Source organism: Panicum virgatum, chromosome 5K, assembly GCF_016808335.1.
Source record: "Panicum virgatum strain AP13 chromosome 5K, P.virgatum_v5, whole genome shotgun sequence".
NCBI lineage: Eukaryota > Viridiplantae > Streptophyta > Magnoliopsida > Poales > Poaceae > Panicum > Panicum virgatum.
In genome coordinates this window covers 3968847-3996619 of record NC_053140.1, presented here as the reverse complement: position 1 = coordinate 3996619, position 27773 = coordinate 3968847, and the positions used below count along the sequence as shown (strand labels likewise).

Here is a 27773-nt window from a genome sequence, read left to right as displayed (position 1 = left end):
ACACCCAGCCCAACAAGGAAAACTCCCGCGAAGCCGTCCACGTTCATCCAAGGAGGCAGGGATCACTCCAAATCCCAAGCAAATCCGGACAACACCACGGAGCCGCCTCATCGTCCTCGTCACCGCTCTCACGGCCGCTCGCTGTCTCTCTCAAGCACCCGACCACGCCGGAGGGAGCGCCGAGCCCTGATGGCGAGCTACTTCCAGGAAGCGCGCCTCCCGCAGCAGCGCGTCGTCGAGGGCGTCGCCTTCCCGGCGGTGCTCGTCCCGAGCGCCCCGTCCGTCGCCACCGGCGGCGTCGAGGAGTTCCTGGCGGCGGTGCGGTCGGAGCGGGCGTCCCGGCTGGAGCCGCTGGTGAGGGGCGCGGGGGCGCTGCTGCTGCGGGGGTTCCCGGTGCGGACGGCGGCGGACTTCGACCGCGCCGTCGACGCCTTCGGGTACGAGGAGCTGCCGTACGTCGGCGGCGCCGCGCCGCGGACCAACGTCGTGGGGCGGGTGTTCACCGCCAACGAGTCGCCGCCCGACCAGAAGATCCCCTTCCACCACGAGATGGCCCAGGTGAGCGTCAGCCTCCCGGGCCCAAGTTCCTCGCAAGGATCCCACTTCTGCACAACCACAAGCAGCGGAATAACTGAAATTGAGGAGGCACACAACACGACCGATTCTATATCATAATCGTACAACGTTTGAATATGCTTTGCTTCAAAGTTAGTACTCCTCTTTGATAAAAAGCTTAGAAATTTTAAATGAAAGTAGTAGATGTTAACTGTCATGAACGATTTTCTACTAACTCGAGATTTACTTAATGTAGATGTAGAAGGGGAATGTAATTTGAGTAGTATTTTAATAGTTGAAATCCTCCAACCATTTAATTCATCAGTCAGCGCGGAGCAATAAACAAATTTTAGTACTTGCCATGCTGAAACTTAATATTTGACAGTACCGAGCTATACTAATAGTACAGAGTGCTTTTGATACCATTGTAGAAATCAACCGGTAAATTTTACTGGGTGCAAATTCCATTTTGAACAGATAAGCTCATTTGGAGCTGTTTTCCTGCTTAGCACTTATGGCCAATAATAACCATTTGTTTTTAGGTTCCAACATTTCCATCAAAACTGTTCTTCTTTTGTGAAGTTGAACCGAAGAGTGGTGGAGAAACACCAATAGTATTGAGCCATTATGTCTACAAGAGGATGAAGGAAAAATTCCCCGAATTTGTGGAGAAACTGGAGAAGGATGGGCTGATATATACAAGGGTCTTGGGAGAGGGTGACGACCCATCTTCTCCAATTGGTCGTGGATGGCAATCAACATTTCTCACTAAAGATAAAGCTGTCGCTGAGGAAAGGTAACTTCATTGCAGATTTCCAATTGTGAATTTACCATAATTTTGTCATGAGTTCGCTACATTTAACACTTGCATAAAAAATGATATCCATGAATAACCTAAACCAATATACATTACATTACAATGATTTAGTTCCAGAGTATATATAACTAATGTGCTTTAATGGCGTTATCAGCTTCGATCGTTCCAAAAGATCTTTATCATGGCCTCTTCATACCAAGCACAGAATCGATATATCTGTCTCATCCTGACATCAGTGTAGGCACAGTGCGAGGATGCATCCATGCGATTTCTTCAGTCCAAACACTGAATTTTCTAGTCGACTTCCGTAGCAGTGTAGCACCAACTGAAATGGACCGTGTTGAATGCTCTTAGCTGAAAATTTGACCCAACCATTCTTCACAGGGCTGCCAAGCTTGGCATGAAGCTGGAATGGTCTGACGACGGCGTGAAAACGATAATGGGCCCGATACCGGCGGTGAAGTGGGACGAGAGCCGGGGCAGGATGATCTGGTTCAACAGCATGGTGGCCGCCTACACCGGGTGGAAGGACGCACGGAACGACCCCGTGAAGGCCGTGACCTTCGGCGACGGCTCGCCTCTGCCCGCCGACGTGATCGCCGAGTGCGGCAGGATCCTGGAGGAGGAGTGCGCCGCCGTCCCGTGGCAGCACGGCGACATCCTCCTCATCGACAACTGGGCCGTCCTGCACTCCCGCCGGTCGTTCGAGCCCCCGCGGCGCATCCTTGCCTCGCTCTGTAAATAAAATGATGCGTAGACGCGCCACGAGTGAACCTGAAAGGTGAAGGATAGGCCTGCAGTGTGTAGGTGGGGTGGATGTGTGTCGATGTGCAGGCGCTCTGAACTGGGAATAGTTTGTGGCGCTGGGAAGTGAGGGCTTGTAAGTTGTAATGCCAAATAGCACGTCAGGATCTATCATCTAGCTCTGTTTTTGTTCACAGCTTGAATGTTGTTTTTTTTTTTAAAAGTTCACTGCTTGAATGTTGGTGGCGTATGCGTGGTCTTGTTGCATCTTGGTCTAGTTGCCTTCATGATCTAGAAGGATTCGTTTTATTCTGCCACTGCAGAGCGGGCCCGTCTCGTTTTTCTTTCCTGAGAGCGGGCCGTCTCGTTTTCGTTATACACCCAAGCCCATAGACCAGCTTACACACGGTGGGCCGGATCTTGATTTAGGCCCACAAGTTTACTTAACGTGTCAGTGTCCCCTGTGGCGGTGTGGCCCTGTCCGACAAACTTTCTTTCCCCTCTCTTTTTTTCAAGAAGAAAAAAAAGAAAACCTTTGTTTCCTCTAGAAAGTGAAACACTTGAAAAGAAAATAACCTTTATTTCCTCTATAAAAAGAAACCTTTGTACTAGTTCCGCTGTTCCAAATTATAATTTGTTTGATTTTTAACCTCAAAATTAACCACTCGTGTTCAAAAGTTTGTACGAATATTGTCAAATTTAAATTAATTTTGAAAAAACTTTTATTAAAAAATCAAGCCACAATAAAAATATTAATATTTTACATAAAATAAGACAAGTGGCAAAAAAATCAAACAAATTATCATTTGGAATGGAGAGTACTACCTAGCAATAACCTCCTTCACACCACAGGTATCCACCCAATGATGGAATATCAAGTACCAGCACAAGGTGATAAGCTTGCATGTCGGCACTACCGACAATGATCAGCCGCCAAGGAGGAGAGCGTAAGCATCTTGGACTGTGTTTAGTTCCCATGAAAAAATACTGTAGCGATAGGAAAAACACTAGCACACTGTAGCACTTTTCATTTGTTTGTGGTAAATATTGTCCTACCATGACCTAACTAGGCTCAAAAGATTCGTCTCGCAACGTACATCAAAACTATGCACTTAGTTTTTTTATTTATCTACATTTAATACTCTATGCATGGGTCATTTGCTATATTTAATATTTCCATGTGATTTTAATGTCCCTCGCTGTCCCTCGCTGTCCCCAGACGCGGCGAACCGATCTATCCATCCACCCAAAAGCCGAGCAGCGATGATGGGATCATCCGTCGAGCGAGATCCTGCCCAAGCCCAAGCGCTACCTGCGCTGCGCAGGCGAGGCAGATGATGCAGATCAGCAGATGCCCACTCCACTCATGCCCAGGACAACTCCAGATAGGATAGGATGGGAGAGGAGAGAAATTAATGGAGCAGGTGACGCGCCACGAATCATCCATTTCTCCGCCCGGTGATCTGCTGGTTCGCGCGGGCGCGGGCGCGGGCTCTGCTTTCTCCCCGTCCCGAAAGCGAAAGCGCCGGCGTCGCTGATCTCTGAAGTTCTGAACATGAGACCTGTCGCTTTGCCAGATGCTACTGTTGCTGTCAGCAGCTTCGCCGGAGCAGCGATGTGGTCTCGTATCTTCTTTCGTTCTACCAGGCATCGTGCATGTTTATCGGTACTACATAGGATCATCAAAGATGATCATCCAAGGTGATCATAATAATTGGCCAACGCAACGAGATGATGAGGATGCTGATTGATCTTCGTGCTCCCCCTGATCCGAATCTACCAGGAAAAGTGCTATCGGGCATCTAGAAAAGCTGGACGTAATCCCTTGCATTTCCCGACAGGATTAAAAGCTAGCGGTACTGGAAAGGTAATCTTTTTTCCGGGGGTAGATGCTTGGGTCGTCAAGCCTTTCTAGACCGCTCCGTGGCTCAGATTAACTAGGGGCCAGGGAAGATAACAACGAAGAAGAATTACTAGTACTAGTACTCATTTGCTAGTAGGTTTCTCCGTGTTTTTTACAGTCTGATGAATGACCCGGCAAAACGAATCTCTGCTGAAGATCAGGTATATCGGTGCAGCGTCTCGAGCCAGATCATCATCAGCATCGGTAATTATTCCCCTCTGACGAAGAGGATTATTTGGTACGGACCAGAACGGCTCGCGCGCCGTCCGGGCAGCTAGTTGGTTGGTGCCTTTCGACTTGTGAGGGGCGGGGCACCTGTTGCCGGCTGACAAGCAAAGCAACCGATCTGCGCGACAGTGCGAGCGTGTCCCTTTCCGTTCCGCCGGGCCTGGCGATTGGCGAAGGAAGGTACTAGCAGTAGCAGCGCATCGGGTTAACTGACATGATGTGTGTTGGTGTCCAATCCAAGCCACTGCTCCCAGGGCACGCCAAGCACACACGCACCGCACGCGGACGCAGTGGCAAAGGGCCCAATCATCTACCACTCCAAGCCTGTCGCCTCAGGAAGGAGTCGCGCGGGCGTGCCCGGCCGTATCTGATGCTGGGGGAGAGCGGTGGGTGGAGCCCTTTGCCAAAGAAAGTTTTCGGCGGCCGGCCCCCCATGCAAACCAGGCAGGCGTAGCGCCGCCTCGCGTTCTCTGGCACTCTATAGTTGGATCCGTCATCCGTATGAACGGAACCTGTGGCCGCCAGCCAGAGAGTCTCGCCGCCAGATCAGCCGGCCACCTCGCCGCTAGCTAGTGCCGTCCACTGGGGAGGAACAGTGCACCCCTCTCCCTCTGTGCACGCGCACCAGCGGCCGATAAGGTCGATGTGGACGGCGCAGCACGGCCACTAGCCCGGCCGGGTCGCCGGCGGCCGAGCTAAAGCGAGCAGCGAGACTGCGGCATGTGGTGCATTGCATCTGACGATCTGCCGTCGAGCTCGCGTCATCTGGAAATTAAACGTGCGAGATCTGGAGCGGAGTGCCCGGACCCGGACGACCGGCTGCCTCATCGTCGTCGTGCTAGACTGCTAGGAATAGGAGCAGCTGTTTCTTCTTCTTCCCGGACATGATGCGCGGCGGCAGCACATGGCTTCCGGGAGAGGCTTCGCCAAAAGCGGCCACCATCATGGCTTCTTCCATGCAAGTCAGGCAGGCCCCGGATCGGAGCTCTTTCTTTTTCTCTCTTTCCTCCAGCTATGATGATCATCTCATCTCATCTCTTGTCATACGCTAGTGGAAGTTGCCTTCTGGATCGATCGGCTGTGTCCTTGATGTCTGTCTTTCTACACTAGCTACGTTTTTTTTTGAGAAAATTGCACACTAGATTTCCAACTTTTTTTTTTGTTCGCCTGCTGCCTACTGCGAACAAATTTTTGGGTTTGTAAAAAAGCAGATTTCCAACTTCCAGGTCCAGGCCGCCAACTGGTCCTTGCTGCGGTGTCTTCTTTGAACGGGTCTTGCTTGATGTGATCATTGCCTTCCATACGGCATGACCCGTATGAACAAGGTCCAGAGCCGAAAAACAGACGAGCAGGCCCACCACCGTCCAGCATGAGTACACGCACACAGAACAGATCACACAGTGCAGCAAGTCCCGCATGATAAGGACTGGCCCATCTTACAGCCCAAGTGCACTTTGTAGGGCCCTCTAAACTACCGAGCGTTTTTTTCATTTTTATATTAAAAAAACAAAATTTCAAAAATATATGTCGAATAGGAAAATTTTCAAAAATGGGTGCCTGTCGCCCCCTAATGGCCGACAGGACCTAAATGTAAAAAAAATTATATTTAGGTCCTGGCGCCCAGGGCGTATTAAACAGTGAACTTGTAAAATCGATATAAAATCGTATAAAAATCAAAAAAATACAAACTCAACTGTTATGGATTCTATGAAACAAGATCTACAACTTTTGTTATATAAAGTTTTCATTTGATCAATGTATCTTGCTCTATTTTAAATACCAGTTTAATGCACTTTTATTTAAATCTCAAGATCATCCTTTGGATGCATGTCATCTTTGGCCAGAGTGTTGCATATGATGATCATAGGCTTGTACAAAATTGTTAGGCTCAGAAAACATTTCTAGAATAAATTTTTAAATTAGATCTTGCAATATGTCTAGTTTAAATGAGTTATTTATCCATGCTGATATACTGAGTATTAGAAGCCATAACTTTTACAGTACCATTATTTTATTTTCTAAGAGCTATAAAAAAAAGTTTGGTAAATTTTAGATAAGCACAACTAGACCAAATGAATTATTTCAAATTTTTCTAGGTACAAGAACTATTTTTCTTGATTTAGATACATTGATCAAATGAAAAACTTTATGTAACAAAAGTTGTAGATATTATTTAATAGAATCCATAACAGTTGCGTTTGTATTTTTATGATTTTTCTACGATTTTATATCGATTTTAAAAGTTCACTATTTAACGCGCCCTGGGCGCCAGGACCTAAATGTAATTTTTTTTACATTTAGGTCCTGTCGCCCAGGCACCCTGTCGCCCATTAGGGGGGCGACAAGCACCTATTTTTGAAAATTTCCCTATTCGTCATATATTTTTGAAATTTTGTTTTTTTAATATAAAAATGAAAAAAAGGCGACTACCGCCGGATGAAGCACCCGCCGCCGTCGCCTGTTTCATGTGGCTCCTCTATGCTACACCCGCTTTTGGAAACAGAAATGACTATTTCTCAAAAAAAGAGCTAAACCCTAGTTTAGGTTCCACATATATAGGGAAGAAACGAGGCAAAAAAAAATGAAAATAGCATTCTTTTTCAGTGTACATCCTGAAGTTCTAGGTGTACTGACAATCTTTTTCGGTCCCAAATGTGATCTTGTCTCTAAAAAACAAAAACAGAAAGTGTTCCCACAAGCTCTAAAGCACAAAAATAGAAAGTGTTGCTCGTATTGGAGAGATTGAAGTCTGGTTTGCACCTGATATGTTCCCAAACTTAAAACTTTACAAGCATCAAGTCATTTTTTTTTCAAGAACTTGCCTGGGCAATACATTTATCTATTAAGAACAAGCAAGAGTCTTACAAAACTCAGTCGACCTCATAGAAAACAACACAAAAGAACCAAGACTTTTATGGAACGCCACAGGGTCATGGATTGCTGAAAGATATTCCTCCTCCATTGACATTGAACTGAAAATTTCTTCCAAGAAAACAACGAGTCAAAAGATGAGGTGGAGCTTGTATGCTCTTGCATAAGGTTTACGTTGGAATCACCATGCAAAGATGTAGTGTGCGCTGTTTCAAAATCAAACTCTGTGAGTGGCTTTCAATTCATTCTTGTCACTTCTTTGGAACACCATGGAAGCACTACTACTAAGTTTTTGCCTTGGGCTTTCCAAGTGGCATCTTTCTCCACCGGCTTTTACTTTTCCATTGCTTCCATCATGTAACTAGCAATCTTTTCCACCCTCTAAATGTAAAATTTGTCGCTACGGGGAAAAAAAAGTGCCACTGCTCTCCCTGAAGACCGCTTTGAGTGAAAGAAGATCAACTAGCATTCTCTATCAGTACACGACGGGCAACGTTCAATTTTACTGCTTAAAAAATTATAAAAAATAGTGAAGGAAATATGACGGTATCTTTAATTTTTTCCATAAATTTAATTTTTCATCTGAATGAAAACCACTGTGTTTTAATAGCAAAGCTAATAGTGTTGGTGTTGGCGCAGAACTAGGGCCAACACACGAAAACGCTTGAATGCGCAGCGAGCGACGGCACGATGCAGCACCGATGCTCAAACCGGTCAGACCGGTTAGGTATACCGGTCAGACCGGTTGTCGCCGGGTAGGCCGGCGGCGAGACCAACGAACGTCGCCCGTGAAGGACCTGTCGGGGCAGGCGCACGCAGGGTTGTTCTAGGGTCGGCAGGCCACCTAGAACACCCTCAATCGACGTAAAGACGAAGGAGGAACAACAGATATTAAATGAGAAAAAGCTAGGGCAAAAAGAAAGTAAAAAGATAAATGTTATATTGATTTGATCGATTGGATACTCTAATCGGCCGTGACCCTTTATATTTATAGAGTGGGGTGGACTTATCTCACAAGAAATCCTATTACAAGATTTAAAACTATTAAAATACCTAGTTGTACTTGGATTCCACTTGGACCGGTCAGACCGGTCGGCTGCTGCCGGACCGACTACAGCGTCTGACCGGTCAGACCACTAGGGCGTACCGGTCAGACCGGTCTGTATTGTCTAATGCTAATTTTGATCGTCAACATATGCCCCCCTGTTCTTTGGCAAAGCTTGTGTGCCAAAGAACACTCTTCTGGACCAAAATTATTTAAGGGTGATGAATACATCGGCCATTTTTTGTGCTAAGGGCGATAATAATTTATCGGCCATATCTTGCTTCTTCTTCAAGCTGACGACGAAACAACTTGCTTGGGCCTCCATACCGGCTTCATGGTCACCGACTTTGCTGGTACAACCTCCGCTTGCTGTTCCATGGACTCTTTCTTGCGCATCCTTTGCAACCTCCTCTTTTGAGTGTGAAACAAACTTGAGGGACACCACCTCGGCTGTAGATATTTTGAATCTTGTTTTATGTTCTTCTCACACTCCTTGCTGCAATCAGTGTTTCTTTTGACCAGATTATCGCTAATCGGTCTTTGCGAAGTAAAACTTGGATATATATAAGGATAATGAATATAATATGACTGCATGTGCATCCTACTATAATCCAAAGGCTTATAATAAGGATACCAACAATACTAAGGAGCAATCGCCCCATTAAATAAATTACCTTGGCACAAACTCAATTGCACTTGAGACGATGATGGCTTTGTATCCTTAACCTTATCTGGCCGTCCCTTCTGCTTCTGGACGACCCCTTTTTTCTCATATTTGGCCAAGAGTTCTTTAAAACTCGGCCTTTATTTTTTCTTATTGTTTCTGGAATTTTTTCTAGAACTCCCAGAGTGATCGGTCAGACCGGTTTCCTGACCGGTCAGACTGGTCTGAGCAGACCTGGCGCCCTTTTTCTGTTCTTGCCTCCCGAGCATTGAATCCTTCAATAAATCTTTAGGGATTTTCTTCGCTGGAGCTTCCTGGTGAGATTTCGAGGGCTCAAATCTCTCTTCACCAAAAATTACATTTTTCCCTTTTGTTGACTCGGCTTGATTCGGCCGAATTAACACTTTGGGATTCCTCAACTCAAGCACATATGTATGTGCAGGAAAAGGATTCTGATCCACTTTCATTTGTGGAACAATTATTCGGCTTTAATTAACAGCCGTTTGAATCTGTCTCCGAAGCACATTACAATCATTAGTCGCATGAGAGAAAGTATCATGAAATTTGCAATAAGCTCGCCGCTTTAATTCTTCAAGCGGCGGTATGACATGCGACATCTTGATGTATCCATTCTTATACAATTCATCAAATATTCTCTCGCATTTGGATACATCAAAAGTAAATCTTTCCTGCTGATCTTTGTGAATCGGTTTAAGAGAACCGCACACGCAAGGTTTAGCATTGGAGGGCCAAACAAATTTAGCGGTATAAACATCTTTACCTTCATCGTCCGAACAATTTGAATCACACCCAATCACATAAACAGGACGATTAGGTTTTTCGTTGGATTTTTGAGAATCTCTAGCTTGTTTAGCTCGGCTTTCATTAGCCAGAGCTTTTTGTATTACTTGACTAACATCTAGAAATTCTTGTCCCTCTAGTTTTGCTTTATGAAAATCAAGTAAACCAGCAAAAACTAGATCAGTCAAATCTCTATCAGAAATTGTCAAACTATAGCATCAGTTTCTAGTATCTCTAAATCTTCTAATATACTCAGAAACACCTTCATGTATTTTTTGTTTAACCGATGAAAGATGTGACAATCTCAATTCAGTTTCACCAGTAAAGAAATAATCATGAAATTTCTGCTCTAAATCAGCAAAAGTGAAAACTGAATTGGGTGACAATGAAATAAAACAAGTAAATGCAGCACCCGATAGAGATAAAGGAAACAATTTCAATTTGTAAATGTCATTAGTGCTAGCTTCACCACATTGTATAATAAATTGACCAATATGCTCCAATGTAGTTCTACTATCATCACCAGTGAATTTAACAAATTCAGGAATTTTAAACCCTTGAGGATATGCAACATAATCGTAATTATCAGGGTATGGTCTTTGATAAGTTCGGCATTTGGCTTTAGGTTCTATACCAAAGTTTTGCCGAAATATCTTCATCACCTCTTCTTTAATACTACCTGATCCAACATCATCAGCATTAGGCCGGTTTGTGATCGGTGTATTATTAGGTTGAGCAAAGTTCGGCGGCGTAGAATGTCGCAACGAACTTGATGCCCCATATGGTACATTGACGTTAGGTGATGCATAATAATTAATTCGGCTTCGCTGATTAGCCGAATTAGTCACAATAGCATTATTAGTTGGAATTGCCGAACCATACATTGTCTTATCGGTATTAGATGTAGGTGCATTATTACCGACATATTTTATACCAAGATGTATTTCAATTCGACTAAAGCGATCGTCAAACATATCATGCATATTTTGGCCAATAAATTCCAACTTATTATTCACATGAGAAGAAACAGCATCGTCTATAGCATTAGCTATTTCGGAATTAAGGATAGGCTGTTCGTTCTCATCGAATTTTACCTCAAACTGTGAAGCGTCAAAGGCGTCATCCGTCGTAACCTTCCATTGCCGGTCGATGGAGAAGTGCAAGATGTATTGGTTCATGGCTTCTTCTTCCAGCTTCTGGATCTCTTTCTACTTCTCTTCTCTAATTTTCTGGATCTCCTTCTCCTTATCTTCTCTGATATTCTTCTGGACGCCATCAAGAATCTTCTGATGCTCGACCGAAAGTTGTTGAACATTCGGCCTCCGAATATTGGCAAAATCAACTTTACCAGGTTTATGAATACCGGCCATGGCAACCGATTTATTTATTCTTTTCCCCAGCGGAGTCGCCAAAATATGTTGGCGCGGAACTAGGGCCAACACACGAAAACGCTTGAACGCGCAGCGAGCGACGGCACGATGCAACACCGATGCTCAAACCGGTCAGACCGGTCGGGTATACCGGTCAGACTGGTTGTCGCCGGGCAGGCCGTCGGCGAGACCAACGAACGTCGCCCGGGAAGGACCCGTTGGGGCAGGCACATGCAGGGTTGTTTTAGGGTCGTCAGGCCACCTAGAACGCCCTCAATCGACGTAGGGACGAAGGAGGAACAACAGATAGTAGATGAGAAAAAGCTAGGGCAAAAAGAAAGTAAAAAGATAAAAGTTATATTGATTTGATCCATTGGATACTCTAATCGGCCGTTACCCTTTATATTTATAGGGTGGGGTGGACTTATCCCGCAAGAAATCCTATTACAAGATGTAAAACTATTAAAATCTCTAGATGTATTCGGATTCCACTTGGACCGGTCAGACCGGTCGGCTACTGCCAGACCGACTACAGCGTCTGACCGGTCAGACCGCTAGGATGTACCGATCAGACCGGTCTGCATTGTCTAGTGCCAATTTTGATCGTCAACAGTTGGTTCAAATCAAACGTCAAGGATATTCTGCTACTATGTTATTCTGTCCTTTGGCTATTCGAGTGATGTCTTTTCTGCACTGTCTTTTAGCTTTTTTCCGAAGCCTTTGAAATGATATCACCTGGGAATTTAGATGTCTACGGGAAAACGACAACGGTTTCTTCTACACCAATTATTTTTAAAAAGAAAAAATGTCACTGATTTTAACAAATAACCGCATTGATTTTTCACGCACACAAGCTAGGCAAATGTTTTTGGCTGTTTTACTGTGTGGAAGCAGGCAAACCAACCACAGGTGTGTTTAGATCCCCAAACTCCTCCAAATTTTCCAAATTTTCCATCACATCGAAACATTAAATATAGCAAATAACCCATACATGAAGTACTAAATGTAGGTAAATAAAAAAAACTAATTATATAGTTTTGATGTACGTTGCGAGACGAATCTTTTGAGGCTAGTTAGATCATGATATGACAATATTTACCACAAACAAATAAAAAATACTATATTGTGATACAGTGTCCGATGCAATCTTTTCTACCGTTTTCCAGGGATCTACACAATGACTCACATGCAGCAGCGCAGAAATGGAATGCCAGAAAGAACAGGAACCTTTCTCTGTGTTCAGGGAGGGGGAAGGGTGGGTGGTGCTATGCTAGTGCTATGGCACCTTTGGGGTGGCCGGGGTCAAGTCGCGACGACGCAGCCTGAGCCGGTAGCCAGTGCCCCGCCCCGTCGGCGTCGTCCATCGCCGGTCGCCGTCCAGACATGTGTGCCCCCCACGCTGACAATGACAGGAAGATGGCAACACGTTTCGTCTCCCCGTTGGCTGCTTCGCGGCCGGGGGTGAGACCAGTGGAGCAGCCTCACTGCGTCACACTACTGCCCCTCTGCAAGAGTGCTGGGCTGGGTCACACCGTCACAGGGAAGCCGCCTCCGCCGCCATGGCTGCCGGCCCCATGGTTATCTTCTGACTCCGGATCGGTGAAGATAACAAGATTTTCCAGGCTGATTATTAAGGTCTTTAGTTATCTTCTCCTCTCCACAATACACAGATCTAGTAACCCATGCATGGCTGCCTTTGCTCGTGCACCGTGAGCCAGAATCACGGTGACAAAGATAGCAGGAACGGAGCCTTCATCCTGCCACACAATTGCTGGCGAGAGGATATTTCTAACTTATACAAACAAAATCATTTGAAAACAAAATGGCTATATGTGAGCGGGCTGTATGAGGCTGTGCTGTGCATCTAACAAGAGGACGAGAATTGTGCATACACTCCATTTAGGTATTTTTATTTAGGTGTTTGTCAGTACCCAGAACTGGGGTACTCCTCTTGCTGTGTCTAGGCAAGAGCCTCGTGGTTATCCTTGACTACGTCCAAACAGCCGGATCCCTACGGTCCGGAGCCCCGTTCCCCCAACGGTCCCGGACCCGTCCCCCGGCTGGGAAAGGTCTGGAAGCACCACGTGTTCCGGAAGAAGCAGGCGCTCAGCCTGAACAGCTGGGGGCTCCCGGCATCCCATGGAGGTCCGGACCCCGCGGAGTCCCGGACCCCCTGTATAGTAACCGGACCCCTCACTAAGGGAAGGGATTGACACCCCGCCCCGGGGAGGTCCGGAACTGCCACGTGTCTGCAAGCACAGACGCGTATGTAAGGCCCCTTGGTCTCCTTACTAAGGATCACCTACTACCGCATTCATTGCGGTAGACGTCCACATTGATATAGCAGAAGCCGAGGCGATTCTTCGACCAGGGGACACTATTGATCGCGTATTACCAAGACGTCTGGTGGAGCCGCTGGCGCCGCCCACACCGCGCTTGTCAGTCTGCCATGACAGATGGACACGACGGCTCGGTTTCATCTATTATGACGCCTACATAATAGCCTCAACAGGCCACGCCGCAAGCTACGTCCCCCCAACGGGCACCTTGCTGACGGGACAAGAGAAGACCCCCTGAGTCAGAGGGGCAGCAGGGCGTGGAAGCATATCGGAGAAAAGATTTACAACTACTGTAGCCATTTAAGTACTCTGCGCAGTATACTACACAGTCACGTTGGGCCCGCTTGTCGGGGCCTCAACGACCGATGTATCCGCACCCCTTGATCTATAAAAGGGGGGCGCCCGTTAGAGAAAAGAGAAGTCCAAAAGGGAGACTTGGGGGCAGAGATATAGACTCATTCATTCCTAGTGTAATACACCACACAGTGGATGTAGGGTATTACGCTCCGGTGGCCCGAACCACTCTAAATCCGTGTGTTCTTGCGTTCTTGCCCCGGAAGCTAGATCGGCCTAAAAGCTCAGCACTTCCCCGAGTACTCCCCCTCAGGGAATAGGCGGGTGCGTTCCGCCACCCGGCTGTGGGTACCCCCAAAAGCCCATGACATTTGGCGCGCCAGGTAGGGGGTATTTAGCTGGTCGCAGTTCATATCTTCCTCGTCTCCATGGTTCGTGTGGACGACGTGGAGATGACAGAGAGTGTGGCATCATCCGCGCCACGCGCCTCTCGATTTCCTGCTCCAAGGGCAACCGTGCCTGTAACTGACGAGCATTAAAGACAAGCACGGCGCTGAGTCTTTAATGCTTGTCTTGGTAACTGACGAGCCGCCTCGGTAACTGGCGATCCACAGTGTGGACTGACAAAAGCTGCCCCGTGCCCAGAGGCAGCAGAGCCTGCCTCGACCACTCGCACTTAATGCGGGTGGGTGAGGGAGCTTCCAGCGGAAGGCTTGCGCCCGCGCCGGCGTGACACGTGGCGGCTCCGGACCCCTCCCGATCAGCTAACTGAGTCGAGAGCTCACGGGGTCCGGATAGGCACGTGGAGGTCCCGGACCCATCTGCGGGAGTCCGGATGGCACGTGGAGGTCCCGGACCCACCTGCGGGGTCCGGGTCCGCGGCCACAGGTACTGAGCATTTCCACCTCTAGGACACGTGGTGACACCGGACCCGTCCCCGAGCGGGAAGCGGGTCCGGGACCGTTGGTCCTGTGAGATGGAGTCGGACCCCAGGGGTCCGGCTGCTCAGCTCCTTAGGGCGTAGTTACGGATAACTACGCGAGTCTTGGCACAGTAGGAGTGGGTACCCCAGTTGCAGGGTACCTAAAGTGTTGAATCTTTGAAACTTGCAAAGGAGAGGACTTGCTAACAACCGAACATGAGGGTTGTAGGATTATCTGTGCTTCTTTGCTTGCTGGACGGCTTTTAGGGCAGACATCTCCATGGCTCGCCGGGGACGTGACTGGATGGAGATAGTACACCGTACTTGCAAAATTGACGCGTGCTCAGTCTATAAACGGGACCTCTTGCTTTTTTTTATACCAATGTTTGACGCTTTGTTTGCTATATAAATAAACTTGGTAAATCAACAACCCAAGAACACTATCGAAAAATCTCAGTTTCCCAATCTAGCCGAGGGGCGTGCTAATCAGACAGCACGGCATCACATCAGAAGAAATGGAAAGGGCAAATGCAGCCATGGACAAAATGTTGAGCTTATCTTATCCAGCGCTCTCCCGGTCTCCCCCCTTCTTTATCCAACACCGCCATTTTTGTCACACTCGCGCACACGCATGTACCGATGATCACACGGGCCGGGGGGACCCAGGCACCCAGCGGCCACACTTATTTTCCCTGCTGAAAAACAAATTCTTTATTTATTTTTTTCCTCCACAGAGTACTTTGCAACCTTTCGTTCAGTTTTTTTCTACATCCCAATATAAATGCCCTTCTAGAGTTTTGACACGGAGATCAATGCTAGTGTGAAATTATACCTTGGGAAAAGAGAAAGTGCAAAAAGACAACTAGACCTGGATTGTCCTATTTACAAAAGTGTATTTATTTTGAAATAAATTTTAAACTCTAGAAGTAAATTTATTTTAGGAACAAGGGAGTAGATACCAAGAACAAGAAGATTCATAATGCGAAAGAGGGTACCACTGCCCCCCCCCCCGCGTCGCTCTCCCTGGCGACTCGGGGGCGATCCGCGCCGCCAGCCACCTCCCCTCCCCAGGCCGTCCCCGGTGGCCGCCGCCGCCGCCGGCATCTGTCCGGGCGGCGGCGGCCCGCGGCTGAGCCGAAGCCGTCTCAACTCGCGTCCCCTCCCCTCCTCCTTCCTCTGTCCTCCCCCCGCCTCCCTCCTCCTGGCCCCCAATCTTGTCGTCGGGGCCTCGATGTCGCCTCGCCGCCGGCCGCCGGGGCCGGATCCGGCCGCAGCCTCGCCGGATCCGGGACCCCCCGGGCCGGATCTGTCCGTGGCTGGGGTGTGCCCTCCCCCACCTCCTGCCGGCGCCCGTGCCTCGGCGTCGCGGCCGCCTGCGGTGCGTCGGGTGGCCTCGCCGCCGCCGGTGCCGCCCTGGACCGCCGCCGGGGCCGGATCCGTGTCATCCGCCCGCGCCCGCGCCGCCGCCGCCCCCTCTGGCGGCCGGGGGCCGTGGCTACACCGCCGCCGCCGCCTCGTGGCCAGGGGCTCGTGGCTTCGCCGCCACCGTCGCCTCGTGGCCGGGGGCCCGTGTCGCCGCCGCCACCTCGGGTGGCCGGGTGCCCGTGGCCGCGCCGCCGCCAACGCCGCCTCGGGTGGCCTGGGGGCCGTGGCTGCGCCGCCGCTACGTCGTGGGTGGCCGGTGCCGGGCCGCCGCCGCAGCCTCGGGTGGCCGTGGGCCTTGGCTGCGCCGCCGCCGCCGTTGCCTCGTGGCCGCCGCCGCCGTCCGCGGCGCCGCTCGCACAGGGCTTCCCTCCTCTGCTGCCGCGGCCTCGGGTGGCCAGGGGCTCCTGGCCGTGTCGCCACCGCCTCGTGTGGCTGGGGAGGGGCGTCTGCTGTCATCGGATTTGGGTTGGGTTTAGGGTGAAGGCGAAAGCCTTGGTCCGTTTGCTGGCCGGTGACGGCGACGCCCGAGGGCGTCGCTTACCTTGTTGAAGGCGTCACTCTCTCCCCTATATCTTCCTCTTCGGTGAGCTTACCAGGTGAAAACCTAGACCATGTTGGTCGGACGACGACGGCGCTCTTCGCGTCGCTCCCTCGCTGGAGGCGTTGTCTTGGATGCTCTTGCCGGTGGCGGTCGGTTGCCCTTCTCGGAGAGGATCCGCTTCTGTGCCTGCCTTTGTTTAGTTCCTCTACATCGTCCAGGTCGTGTTGGTCGTCGGTTTGCGGTTGCTTTGCCGCTGTACTGCTCTGGCGGATGCTTTGCCGCCGTCGTCGTTGGTTGCAGTTCTCTTCGGGCGGATGCTTTGCCGCCGTTGTTGATTGGTCGGGTGGATGCTTTGCCACCTTGATTATGTTGCGGATCTTCGCACCTTTGGCGATGTAGTTTCTTTTGCAGGTTCAGTTGTTGGTTGGTGCTGGGTCGGCCTCGTTTAGGGTTGTAGGGTTGGAGGTGTTCTCCCCCGTCCTGCTTCTGTTGCTGTCTGTTTGTTTAGGTTATTGGGTGTTTGTCGGTGTTTTTTCTGTTTTTTCTCTGTTTTTAGTCCTTTGTGATCTTGTGCCGGTCAAGCGTTGTTTGATCGCATCAAGAATTGTCTGTAAACTGCTTCTTCTTAATGAAATACGTTCTCAGGCACGGTCGCGAAAAAAAAAAAATGCGAAAGAGCACGGAAGGATAAAGCGACGCCATTGAACTATTGAAGCCGCAGATTCGCCCCGCTTTTCCTCCGGTTTATAAGGGCGAGGAGAGCACCGCAACACCATCACACACCTGGCTCAATTGGTAGGCAGCCGTTGCTTGGCGGGGCGGCCATAGCTAGCTAGCTGCTTTGCTTCCTCCTGCCGCTGCTGCTCTCGTTTCCCTTCCCGGCGTCTGCTCGCCCCTGCTCCGCCCTCGGAATCTCGCCCTGCACTTATTCCCTAGCCTACCTAGCTTCTACAGTTCAAGCTAGCGCGCAGGCAGCCAGCGACCGAGCTGCGAGCAGTGATCGGAGAGACAGATCAGAGGAGCTCACCTGCAGCTTTGAATGCTCAGAGCCTGAAAGCACTCGAGCAGCCTTGTCCCTTGCTCGCAAACCCTTGCCGCCTTTTGGTCACCTCGGGCTGCGCGCGGAGCAGCACCTGTGCTCTGCTCTGCCTGCCCTGTCCTCCACCTCTCCTGTTCACCGCTCTCCCTCTTCTCGGTTCTCGCTGCCCTGCCAGGTAGGGAGCAGCCTTTCCTCGCCGGTCGCCGTCCTCATTTATGTGCTCCCCTCTGTCCACTGCTCGCCTCTCTCCCTACAACTCTGTGCTCTGCTTGTGTCGTGAGTGACTCGTGACCGTGAGCAAGTGCTCTGCGCGCGCTGAGCTAGGAGGAGGAGGAAGGCGGCGACCATGGCGTGGCGCGGCCGGCTCGGAGAGGCCGGGGACAGCGGCCTCGAGCTCAGCCTTGGCCTCCCGGCCTACTTCGCTAAGCCCTCAGGTTTTGACGCCGGCGAGGAGCCCGGTGACGCTGCTGCTTTTGCTCTCCAAGCTGGCAAAGGGAACAACGATGCTTCCAAGACGAGGTTGGTACCCGATGTGTCTCAGTTCGTTCATTCTCGTCGCCGAGCTTTGATCTCTCTGTCCCCTTTCTGAAAAAATGTCAAATTTGAATGGTCGCTTAAAATCCGTCGTCAGGGCCAGGCCAGCAGCTGCTGCTCCGGTGGTGGGGTGGCCGCCGGTGCGGTCGTTCAGGAGGAACCTGGGGTCCTCCAGGCAGTCGCCCCAGTCGTCGTCCGCTCAACGTCTGGACGGCGGCGGCGGCGCCAAGGGAGGCGGCGCCGGCGAGGGCGCGCGCAAGGGCGGCCTGTTCGTGAAGATCAACATGGACGGCGTGCCGATCGGCCGGAAGGTGGACCTCACGGCGTACGGCGGCTACGCCGAGCTCTCCGCCGCCGTCGGCAAGCTCTTCCGCGGCCTGCTCGCCGGTAAGTTTCACATCCAAGAACGATGCATGCGGCTGTATCTGTGCTCGTCGTCTGATCATGCCAAGAAAAAAAAAATCCTCTCGATTGCGCAGCCCAGAGGGACCCGGCCGCCGCCGCGGTGGGCAGGCGCTGCGGCGAGGGGGCGGAGGAGGCCGAGGAGCCCGTGATCGGCGGCGAGTACACGCTGGTGTACGAGGACGAGGAGGGCGACCGGGTGCTGGTCGGCGACGTCCCCTGGGAGTGAGTGGAAACTGAAAAGCATCTGTCTGTCTGCATCAGTCACGAACTCACGATGTCGATTTCATCGAATTCTCACGTGCCCATCTCCGCCGCAGGATGTTCGTGGCCGCCGCCAAGAGGCTGCGCGTGCTCAGGAGCTCCGACCTGCCGGCCTCGTCGGTGAGTCCCAACTCCCAAGTGGCGTGGAATTTCTATTTCTGGTCCCCCCACAGGTTCCGGCTTTCAGGTTCTTCATCCACTGACTGAAATGAATGGGCACGCGTGGTGTTCTCTTCTTCTGCAGCTGAGAGCAGGCGGGGGCAGGAAGAGGGCTGCAGCCGACTGCTGAAGCTGGACCATCCATGCTCTGTTCTGTTCCATGGATCGCCAGCTTGTAGAAAAGGTCCCGGGTGGAGGAGAACGGGCGTGGCCTTGCCCCTTTTTGATGTCTTTCCGTGTTGCTGCTAATAGTAACTTGCTAGTAAGTAGTATATGGGATGGAGGGAAGAAGCCATGACGGTATTAGGGTCATGTAATGCAGTAGTGTTAGGTGTTCATGAATCTATCCCCTTTCTTGCCTGCTTTTGAGTACATCTCAGTGGTAAAAAAATGCGGAATTGTATGCATGAATCTAGTCTTAGTGTGTTCTCGTGGTTGATACCGTAAGACAGTGGAGTTTTTCTTTTCAAAAAAAAAAGACAGTGGAGCTTGTTCTGAACTTACGATTCATGCCGCATTTGGTTTCTTGTCACATCAAGATTTCACAAAAATACAAACTTCGGCATGGAGTACTAAATGTAATTTATTTGTAAAACCATTTGTAAAACCCTTTTTCAGTGACACGTCACTTTTTGAGATGAATCTAATGATGGTAATTAATTGATGATTTGATACAGTGATGCTACAGTAACCAACCTCTAATCACGCGGTCAAATGCCTCGCGATTTAAGGGGTTGTGGAGGTGGTTTTGTAATTAGACTTCATTTAATACTCTAAATTAGTGGTCAGAGGAACAAAAAGTTTTCGCTAAATTTTTTTCAGCCATAACCAAACACAGCAATGTTGGCGGGCGTTTGAGCGGACAGATCATTGGAACACTGCTGCTGCTGGCCTGGTTGGAGGGCGCAGCACGGCCTAGGCCCGTTACGGAAGCCCAACCCTACCCGGCCCATCTAACCTCACACGGCGAGGGCGGCCCACCGTGAGGGCCCATGTACCAGGGCCCTGTTCGGACGGCCCAGGCCCATCACGAGTAGGCGGCCCCGTACTGCCCTCTTCTGTTCTTTCTTCTTCCCCAACCCAAACTTTGCTGCTGCTGCCGCCGTCGACCCGAGCTCGAGGCGGTCGGTGCCAGAGTTCGTCGCTTCTTCGCTGCGCGTCTGACCCGAACCCGTTCTCAGGTGCGGTTGCGGCGCGCATCTCCGCTTTTACTTCGCGCTCTTGTTTCTTCCTCGCCTGTACGGGCGGTTCACTCTGGATCGGCGGCGGGGTAGGAGGGGTTCGCCTTGCCCCGTGCTTTGATTCCGTGGCCATTGGCGGAACAAGGCGGGTTGAGGCGCTCGGTCTCCTCGATTGTTTGGTTCCATTCATCTGATTGATCGCGTGTGTGTAAAGTGCGCTTCTTATCTATGCTCTGGAGGATTTGAACGGCTAGGAAACTCTTAACATGCCCCCGCTGTAATTTGTAAGGTTTGATTTTCGTTTAGATGTTGTTCGATTTGATTTGATGTAACGTCTTGTTTAAGCTGCGGTGGGAACGAGCTCTCGACAGCAGCCCATCTTATACCTGAGTAAACAGAAAAAAACAGAACAACAAGCATTACTGGAATTTTATTTGAGGGGCCATATTGCTGGGATTGAAGCGAAGCTAATGATCGTAAGGAAACCTGAAACAAGGTTTACTGAAGTGTTTTGACTGTTATGCAGGATGGTTGCGTCAATGGATGTCCCTGCCAAGGGCGGTTTCAGCTTTGATCTGTGCCCCAGGAATGGCATGCTGGAGAAGAAGGGCCTCAAGGTTCCTGGTTTCAGAAAGACTGGCACTACAATTGTCGGTTTGGTTTTTGCGGTATGTACACACACGCACACGCACTGGTCAGTTTACTTTTTTTTTTTTATGTTTAGCTCTGCGATATGGCAGATTAGTTGATCCTAGGCTACTAGCATCTGCTTTTTATGTGCCTGTAGCAGAGTTGAGCTGTTTTAACAAATCTGGCCTGCATTTCCATTCAGTATTAGTGATTTTTAGATGCCACAGAAATAGAGCACCTTACAGTTTGAGCAACTTCATTGATTGATAGAACTACTCGTCCACAGTCTGTTCTATCCATGGACCTTACATGTATGGCCGGGACGTTAACCATTATGTGATATATAACTTGGATCACTCATCACTTTATGTTCTTTTCTAGGATGGTGTTGTTCTTGGGGCAGACACAAGGGCAACCGAGGGGCCTATCGTTGCTGACAAGAACTGTGAGAAAATTCATTATATGGCACCAAATATCTATTGCTGTGGAGCAGGAACTGCTGCAGATACAGAGGCTGTAACTGGTAGGAAGGATTAGTCATACTGCACTTTTTTGTTGCATTTTTATCTTTTTCATTGACAAGAAGATAATTAGTATACCTTTTTTTCCCCCTAGACATGGTTAGTTCCCAGCTGGAGCTCCACCGATATGCAACTAGTCGTGAATCAAGAGTTGTAACAACTCTTACACTCTTAAAGTCACACCTTTTTAGGTCATCCTTGCTCTCTCAGTCTCGTTCAAAGTAATGTTAAGTAGTATGAATACTTTCAGTTTGGAGCTGATATCTGACTTGGTCTGTCATTTTATTGAAGATATCAAGGTCATGTTAGCGCTGCCCTTGTTCTCGGTGGAGTTGATTGTACTGGACCACATCTACACACGGTGAGTACAATTATTTGCCTGATCCACCACAAAAGAAAATTTCAAATATGGTATCATTGACTTAGTCATGCACAGGTTTATCCACATGGTTCCACAGACACTACCATTTGCCACAATGGGTTCGGGGTCCCTTGCTGCGATGTCAGTTTTTGAATCAAAGTATAAAGAAGGCCTCACAGTAAGTGCCACAGCATTTTAGGTTGCACAGAATATTTTTTCTTTATATTTCCTTTTTCTTGTCAAACACTTGACACTATTGTTTCTCATGAGTGGAACTGCTTTGTTGCATGTTTGTTACAAGTCAAACAAGATGATCCACATTCGTACATGTTTCTTTGAAAAAAATTGAAAACCTTTTTTTATTTAATACTGACTTCAATTATCTCAAATTCTCAATTGCCCAGAGGGAGGAAGGAATACAGCTTGTATCAGAAGCAATTTGTGCTGGTATCTTCAATGACTTGGGTAGTGGCAGCAATGTCGATGTTTGTGTAATTACCAAGGTATGCCTATATCTAACAAAAGCTGCGTTCGATTAAAATGCCCATGCCCTGTAGAGTGTAGACTGTATGGAAGGAAGTGATCTGTTAAGGACCCCTGGAACAAAAGAAGCAGGTGCTTAAAATTTTAAGGATCAATTGTATCACATAAAATTTTGGTATAGTTATGGTTGATCTGTGATAACTTATATCATGCATGGAACATGCTTGATGCTGTTCCTTTACTAGAACGTTTTGACAAGCCACAATGATCCTGTACTGAGGTTGGGAATGTTTTAAGACTCGGCTTGGACCTTATCTGACCAGTGTCTTAATGATGTTAGCAGGGTAAAACCGAATACTTAAGGAACCACCAGTTGCCAAACCCAACGACGTATGTCAGTTCCAAGGGATACAACTTTGTCCAGGGACAGACGGGTAAGAACTTGCATCACTTCTTTGGTGTTCCTTGTAATTAGCATTGCATAAGTCTTTGAGAACTGTAACCCATTATTTTGTTTGCAGAGGTACTGTCAACGAAGATCACTTCGTTGAAAATGAAGGGTGAAGTTACCATCGGTGATGCTATGGAAGAATGATCACGTATGCTGGTTCTAAATCTGTTGCCAGGCTAATATGTTTGTAGGGAACTCGTGCACAGCCGGGTCACTACTACATTTTCTTTGTTGCAAGTGATGGATTAACGCTTAATGGTGTATTTAGCAATTCTTTTGGGAAAAAAAGACTTGTCTGAAATCCATGTTTATTACTAGCTTTTACATGGGCGTTTTTGTGGAGCTTTCATAAGGATGAGAAAAAGAAAACATGAAATCACATTGTTCAGCAACTTTACAGTCGATGGTTCATGCATAAAAAAAATAGTTAATAGGTCTAAATTTATGATTAGGAGACCTCTGCAACTCCACTGTTATTGGAACTATGCATAGTCACTTCCTCAAGCCTCATTTCGGTTACAGATTGCTTCCAGCTCAGCATTGTGAACTGCACATGCTGGACTGTTAAGATGTGGGGAAGAATTTCGAGCTACTTGCTAGTTAATCTTCCCAAGATGTATGGCAAATACTTTTGCCAGCTTTTACTATATCACTCAACATTTCTGTACTGAGACTGCGAAGCTGCAATCAGGGCAGCACCTATTCCTGAACCGTCATCTGCGTGCTTGACGGCCACTGACTTGGACGCCTCCTCTCCCAGCAACTCGCCCAGTGTGCTCTCCAAGCATTCGTGGAATTTGGTGTAGTGCTCGAATAATCCCCCGTCAATGGCAATGACTGATCGTTGCTCCTGGGCGTTGCAATCTCTCCCGAGCCTTTTGAGGATCCCTGCAAGCCCTGCAGCAGCCAGCCGGGCTGCCCTTCTTGCCACGATGTCACAGACTTCTACAACCAATTTTCGAGTCTCCAAAGATGTGCTTGTTATCTGCTAATACGCACATATTGCATCACTCAACTGTGTTAATACGAGGCTCAGGTATAAAATTGTGGCGCATTATTTACCAAGTCAACATACCTCTAGGTTTTCTTCCAGTTTTTCAGCCACAATCTTCAGATCAGGTGTTTCATCATGGTGCATTGCAGAAATATGTGGAGTCCTGTAAACCACATAAACCAATATTTATCATCTAAGTCAAGGTTGAATTGAATTTGACAGTCTGTTCAATTGGATAATCAAATTTGCTGAAGTGCCAATGGAAACATGCATTCAGACCAATGTATCACATTGTTAATCATCAGCATTAACTCCCGGGAAGAAAAGCAGGCAACATACCGCAAGACGAAGTGGGTTTTGAGCTTAGTGTGATCAATATTGCCGAAAATTGAGGAGTGCAATGATATTTTAAGGAGCACCCTCCTTACAATTTCACCTAAATACATTCCTGACATTAACTTCTCGTAGATCTGAAAGAAATGTAAAGCAAGACAGTTACATGAGAAAAAACAGTATAAAAAACAGACAATCTTCTACACAAATACTTGCCTGCTCTCCCGGATTCAGGCTCTCCTCATCCAATTCTTGATCATATTCAGTGACAGGAAGATGGGATGAACAGAAGTTACCCCATTCCATGTTGATGACCTGAAACAAAGGAAAAGGCAGTAAAGTTGTGTACACATTCATTTTTTTTTAATAAAAAGTAGCACAATCCAACTAATATCTGTTCTCTGGGTACTAATAGATTTAGTGTAAAGAATGGCCTCAAACCTTACCATATCCCCTGAATTGGGCAACTCGCCTTCCCACTTTGGAATGGCGTTTGCCTTCTCAACATATGCTGCATTTGTGCCAGTTCCAAATATGACACCAGCAACAACATCTTTGTCATAGTATCTTGCTCCAGCTAGAGTACCAACAGCATCATTAATCTGCCTCATCAAAAGATCTGTTGAAACCACAACTTGTTTGATTTTATTGAAGGGGGTCCAATAATGAAAACCCATTGATACTCACCAATGCAGCTACATGCATATCCAGACCTTGCTTCTCCATAGCTGTTTGCAATTCAGCCACTACATCTTCACCTACCTGATTTCAGAGAAATTAATGTAATGGAAGGCTTCTCAATAAACAATTGAGTTCATAACTTACACCGAATAAAGTTGATCTGACATAGTTACTTAAGTAGCTTGAGAAAAGAACAAATCATTACAATCATAAAGGAAGCAGTAATACAGGATCTTTGAAGCACTTCATTTGACATAATTTTTACATCGAACAAAGACAAGTTGGGCTTATGGGCACATGAAGACTTACAGCATCATCAATGGAAAATGCCTTTGTCCACTTGACAAGGGTACCCGAAGCAACTGAACGTTGCTTCACTGGGAATGAAAATGTGAATCCTAGTTCTCGCTTCTTTCCATTTGATATGTTATCGCACTTCTCTTCATCAGCAACAAACTTGGCCAGTTCAGAAGCAATGAAACCAAAAAGATCCTGAGATATTGAAAATGCATCATGTCGGATCCAAATCAGCCGCAGTAAATGAAATCTAAGCATCTATACTTACCGAGGAGCTCCCTGACATCAACTGTGGAGGAATACTGACTTCTCTGGACTCACGGTTAACGACATGCTTCTCATTCCCACCCAACTGCACCCTCAAGACGCGGAAGTTTGTTCCTCCTAGGTCCAATCCATAGAACAATCCTTCCTCTCTCCTGAATTCATCATCAGTAGTATAAACTATAAAGTAAGCAATTGTATTGGTGCGCTCAAGGCAAGGATAAATTTGCCTTGACATCTGCCATCTTCACCAACCACCCTTAGATTATACTACTATCTATCAGCCGCCTTGAATCTAGATAAAACTGAACACAGTACAATCTATATAAATCTTCCATGCTACAGACACAGGAGCGCAGTCAATTGAGCATGGAATGGCGGTTTTCTTTCTAGTCATATTAAATTGGCACCAACAGAATGGGATAAGTAACAACTTGGTACTTTGTTCTTGATATAATAGTGTTGATGAGCATGCAAGAATCGTATCGGGTTGTCGTAGAAACATTTTACTATCCAGCTATCGCTAAAACCAAACAACAAGTAACAGAACACTCAAGCTTCCTCTGATCAGACAAGGAAACACAGATACTGACCCTGTGGGGAGCTTGTCAACGTAGGAGAGAAGCATCTTGACCCTGCTCCCGCCTTCCTTCTCCAGTCCCGCGCCCATCTCGTGGGCCATCGACGACGCCACCTCGCGCAGCAGCGCCGCCGGCGTCTCACACTTCTCTCGGAGGTCCGCCACCACCTGCTCCGCCATTGCCACAGCCGCGGCTGCCTCCATGACCCCAACTCCCAACTCGCCAATCTAGAATCGTGGATCCGGGGGACTCGAACCGGGAGGAGACACGAAGGCAACAAAAGGCGGGATCTTTATACTCGAGAACCGAAGCAAAATGCTCAGAAAAGCGGGGTGAAGTGGTGGGGCATCGAAGAGCTCAGAACTGCTCGATCAAGGGGGGAAAGCTACTCTAACAGTAAGCAAAAGGAACCTTGGGATTTCTCGGGGGGGAGGGGGGGGGGGGGGGGGGGGAGCAGGAAAGGGACGGCGGCGCGCCCGTGTGCTCCTGTGTGGGCGCGGCGCTGTTTTCTTGCTACTTTCTCGGGACGTGCAGAGCGAGATGCGCGGGGGCGGATCATGCTAGCGCGCTCCAGGGATAGATTCCATCCAGGGGGCGGAGCGGCCGGATCGGGCCGGGGATCACATGGAGTTTCCTGCGTCAGGTCGCCGTGGAGGTGAAAGGAGAAGTTGGCCGGGAGCCCGGGATGGGAAGGGTCGCCCTCACCCGCGGACGGCGGCCGGTGGCCCCCCGGCGGCCTCGGGTGAGTGGAAGCGTGTGCGGGAGCTGTGATCTGGGAGGGAGAGGGTTTGAGGATTTGTGGGAGACGTGCTGGAGTTCTTCTAGTCTTCCGGATGAGCGAGTGAGCAGTTTCATCAGAGAAAGTGAGGGAAGGGAGTGGCAATTTTTTGTGGGCTGGTCCGGTGGTGCAACGTGGACAGAGGTGAGGACATCTGGCATGCGAGCTTGGCCCCCGTGTCACCCACACGGCGGATACGGAAGCTGGGGGAGAGGCCGAGAGGATTTGACATCTCCGGCCCATTTCTCCCAGAGCTCTCATTCGAGGCCTCGAAAGGCCCAGAGACGACGACGGCTCCCGCTGGGCCAACGGCCTCCCACCTACGGGAATTTTTTATTTTTATATTATTTTTTTCCGATTTTTGATTTTTTTTTTGCAAAAATGTCATCCTGCCGCCAGTTCATCTAGCGGAAGATAGGTACCGCCGGATGAACCGGCGGTAAGTTCGTTGGCCCACGGCCCATCTAACATACCGCCGGTTCATCCGGCGGTAGATACATACCGCCGGATGAACTGGCGGAAGGCGCTACCGCCGAGCTACAGTCGGCTATAACCGCGCTGTAGACGGACTGTAGACCTGTACTGTAGTATACAGTAACCTATCGCCGATTCAAACGGCGGTAGGTCCTCCCATATTTTTTAAATTATTTTGTATGCTCTATGTGCTGTAATTATTTGTTTAATTATTTTATAGGCTCTCTGTGCTGTAATTATTTTTTTTACGCTTAGAGCTATTTCAAAAATCAATAGAGATAGCAGAGGTTATGGAAATACTTTTTTGAAAACTAATACAAATTAGATTTAACTCTAGGAGAATGTGAAAATATGTTTTCATAAGATATTGTCATGAGCTCCAATTATGATTTCCAGGTCCGAACATCTTAACAGGCGGATGGTCGGATCCTATGGGACGGACGGTCCGTCGGTGTAACTAAAAATTGTCCAGAAATTTTATTGGTTATGGTGACCGATTGTGCAGGTAGTTGACCGAATTTAATGTATTTTTCAGAGTACTAGTATGATAAATTTTCATTGCCGGACGATGTACGCTTAGATATATTTCAAAAAAATAATAGAGCAAGCAGAGCTTATGAAAATACTTTTTGTAAACTACTACAAATTAGATTTAACTCTAATAGAATGTGAAAATATATTTTCATGAGTTCCAATTACGATTTCGATGTCCTGTCACCTTGCATCGGATTCTTCTGCACCCCCACTCGTTCACTGTGTGTGGATGTGATGGTACATCAATTGACAACTGTGCGCTTTTCAGGTTGCGTGAACCATGCCTATAGACT

At 48.4% G+C, this 27773-nt stretch overlaps 3 protein-coding genes and 1 pseudogene across 3 annotated transcripts; 3 read left to right on the top strand and 1 right to left on the bottom strand.

Moving 5' to 3' along the window:
- LOC120705739 (clavaminate synthase-like protein At3g21360) lies at positions 1–2312 on the top strand. The gene is made up of 3 exons (XM_039990237.1): positions 1–558; positions 1098–1351; positions 1757–2312. Exons 1-3 carry the CDS (start codon positions 190–192, stop codon positions 2115–2117), a joined length of 984 nt encoding a protein of 327 aa, XP_039846171.1. The 5' UTR covers positions 1–189; the 3' UTR covers positions 2118–2312.
- A 14974-nt stretch (positions 2313–17286) lies between these two features.
- Positions 17287–19420, top strand: LOC120705738 (auxin-responsive protein IAA2-like). Its single transcript, XM_039990236.1, has 5 exons — positions 17287–18077; positions 18190–18479; positions 18572–18719; positions 18815–18878; positions 19003–19420. Exons 1-5 carry the CDS (start codon positions 17905–17907, stop codon positions 19045–19047), a joined length of 720 nt encoding a protein of 239 aa, XP_039846170.1. The 5' UTR covers positions 17287–17904; the 3' UTR covers positions 19048–19420.
- Positions 19421–19808: 388 nt separating this feature from the next.
- On the top strand, positions 19809–22845 carry LOC120705737 (annotated as a pseudogene).
- A 103-nt stretch (positions 22846–22948) lies between these two features.
- Positions 22949–26546, bottom strand: LOC120705736 (hexokinase-8-like). The gene is made up of 9 exons (XM_039990235.1): positions 25707–26546; positions 25118–25268; positions 24862–25044; positions 24559–24633; positions 24318–24473; positions 24088–24186; positions 23878–24008; positions 23620–23701; positions 22949–23529 (listed from the first exon to the last, which is right to left on the bottom strand). Exons 1-9 carry the CDS (start codon positions 25895–25897, stop codon positions 23194–23196), a joined length of 1404 nt encoding a protein of 467 aa, XP_039846169.1. The 5' UTR covers positions 25898–26546; the 3' UTR covers positions 22949–23193.
- Positions 26547–27773: the final 1227 nt, after the last annotated feature.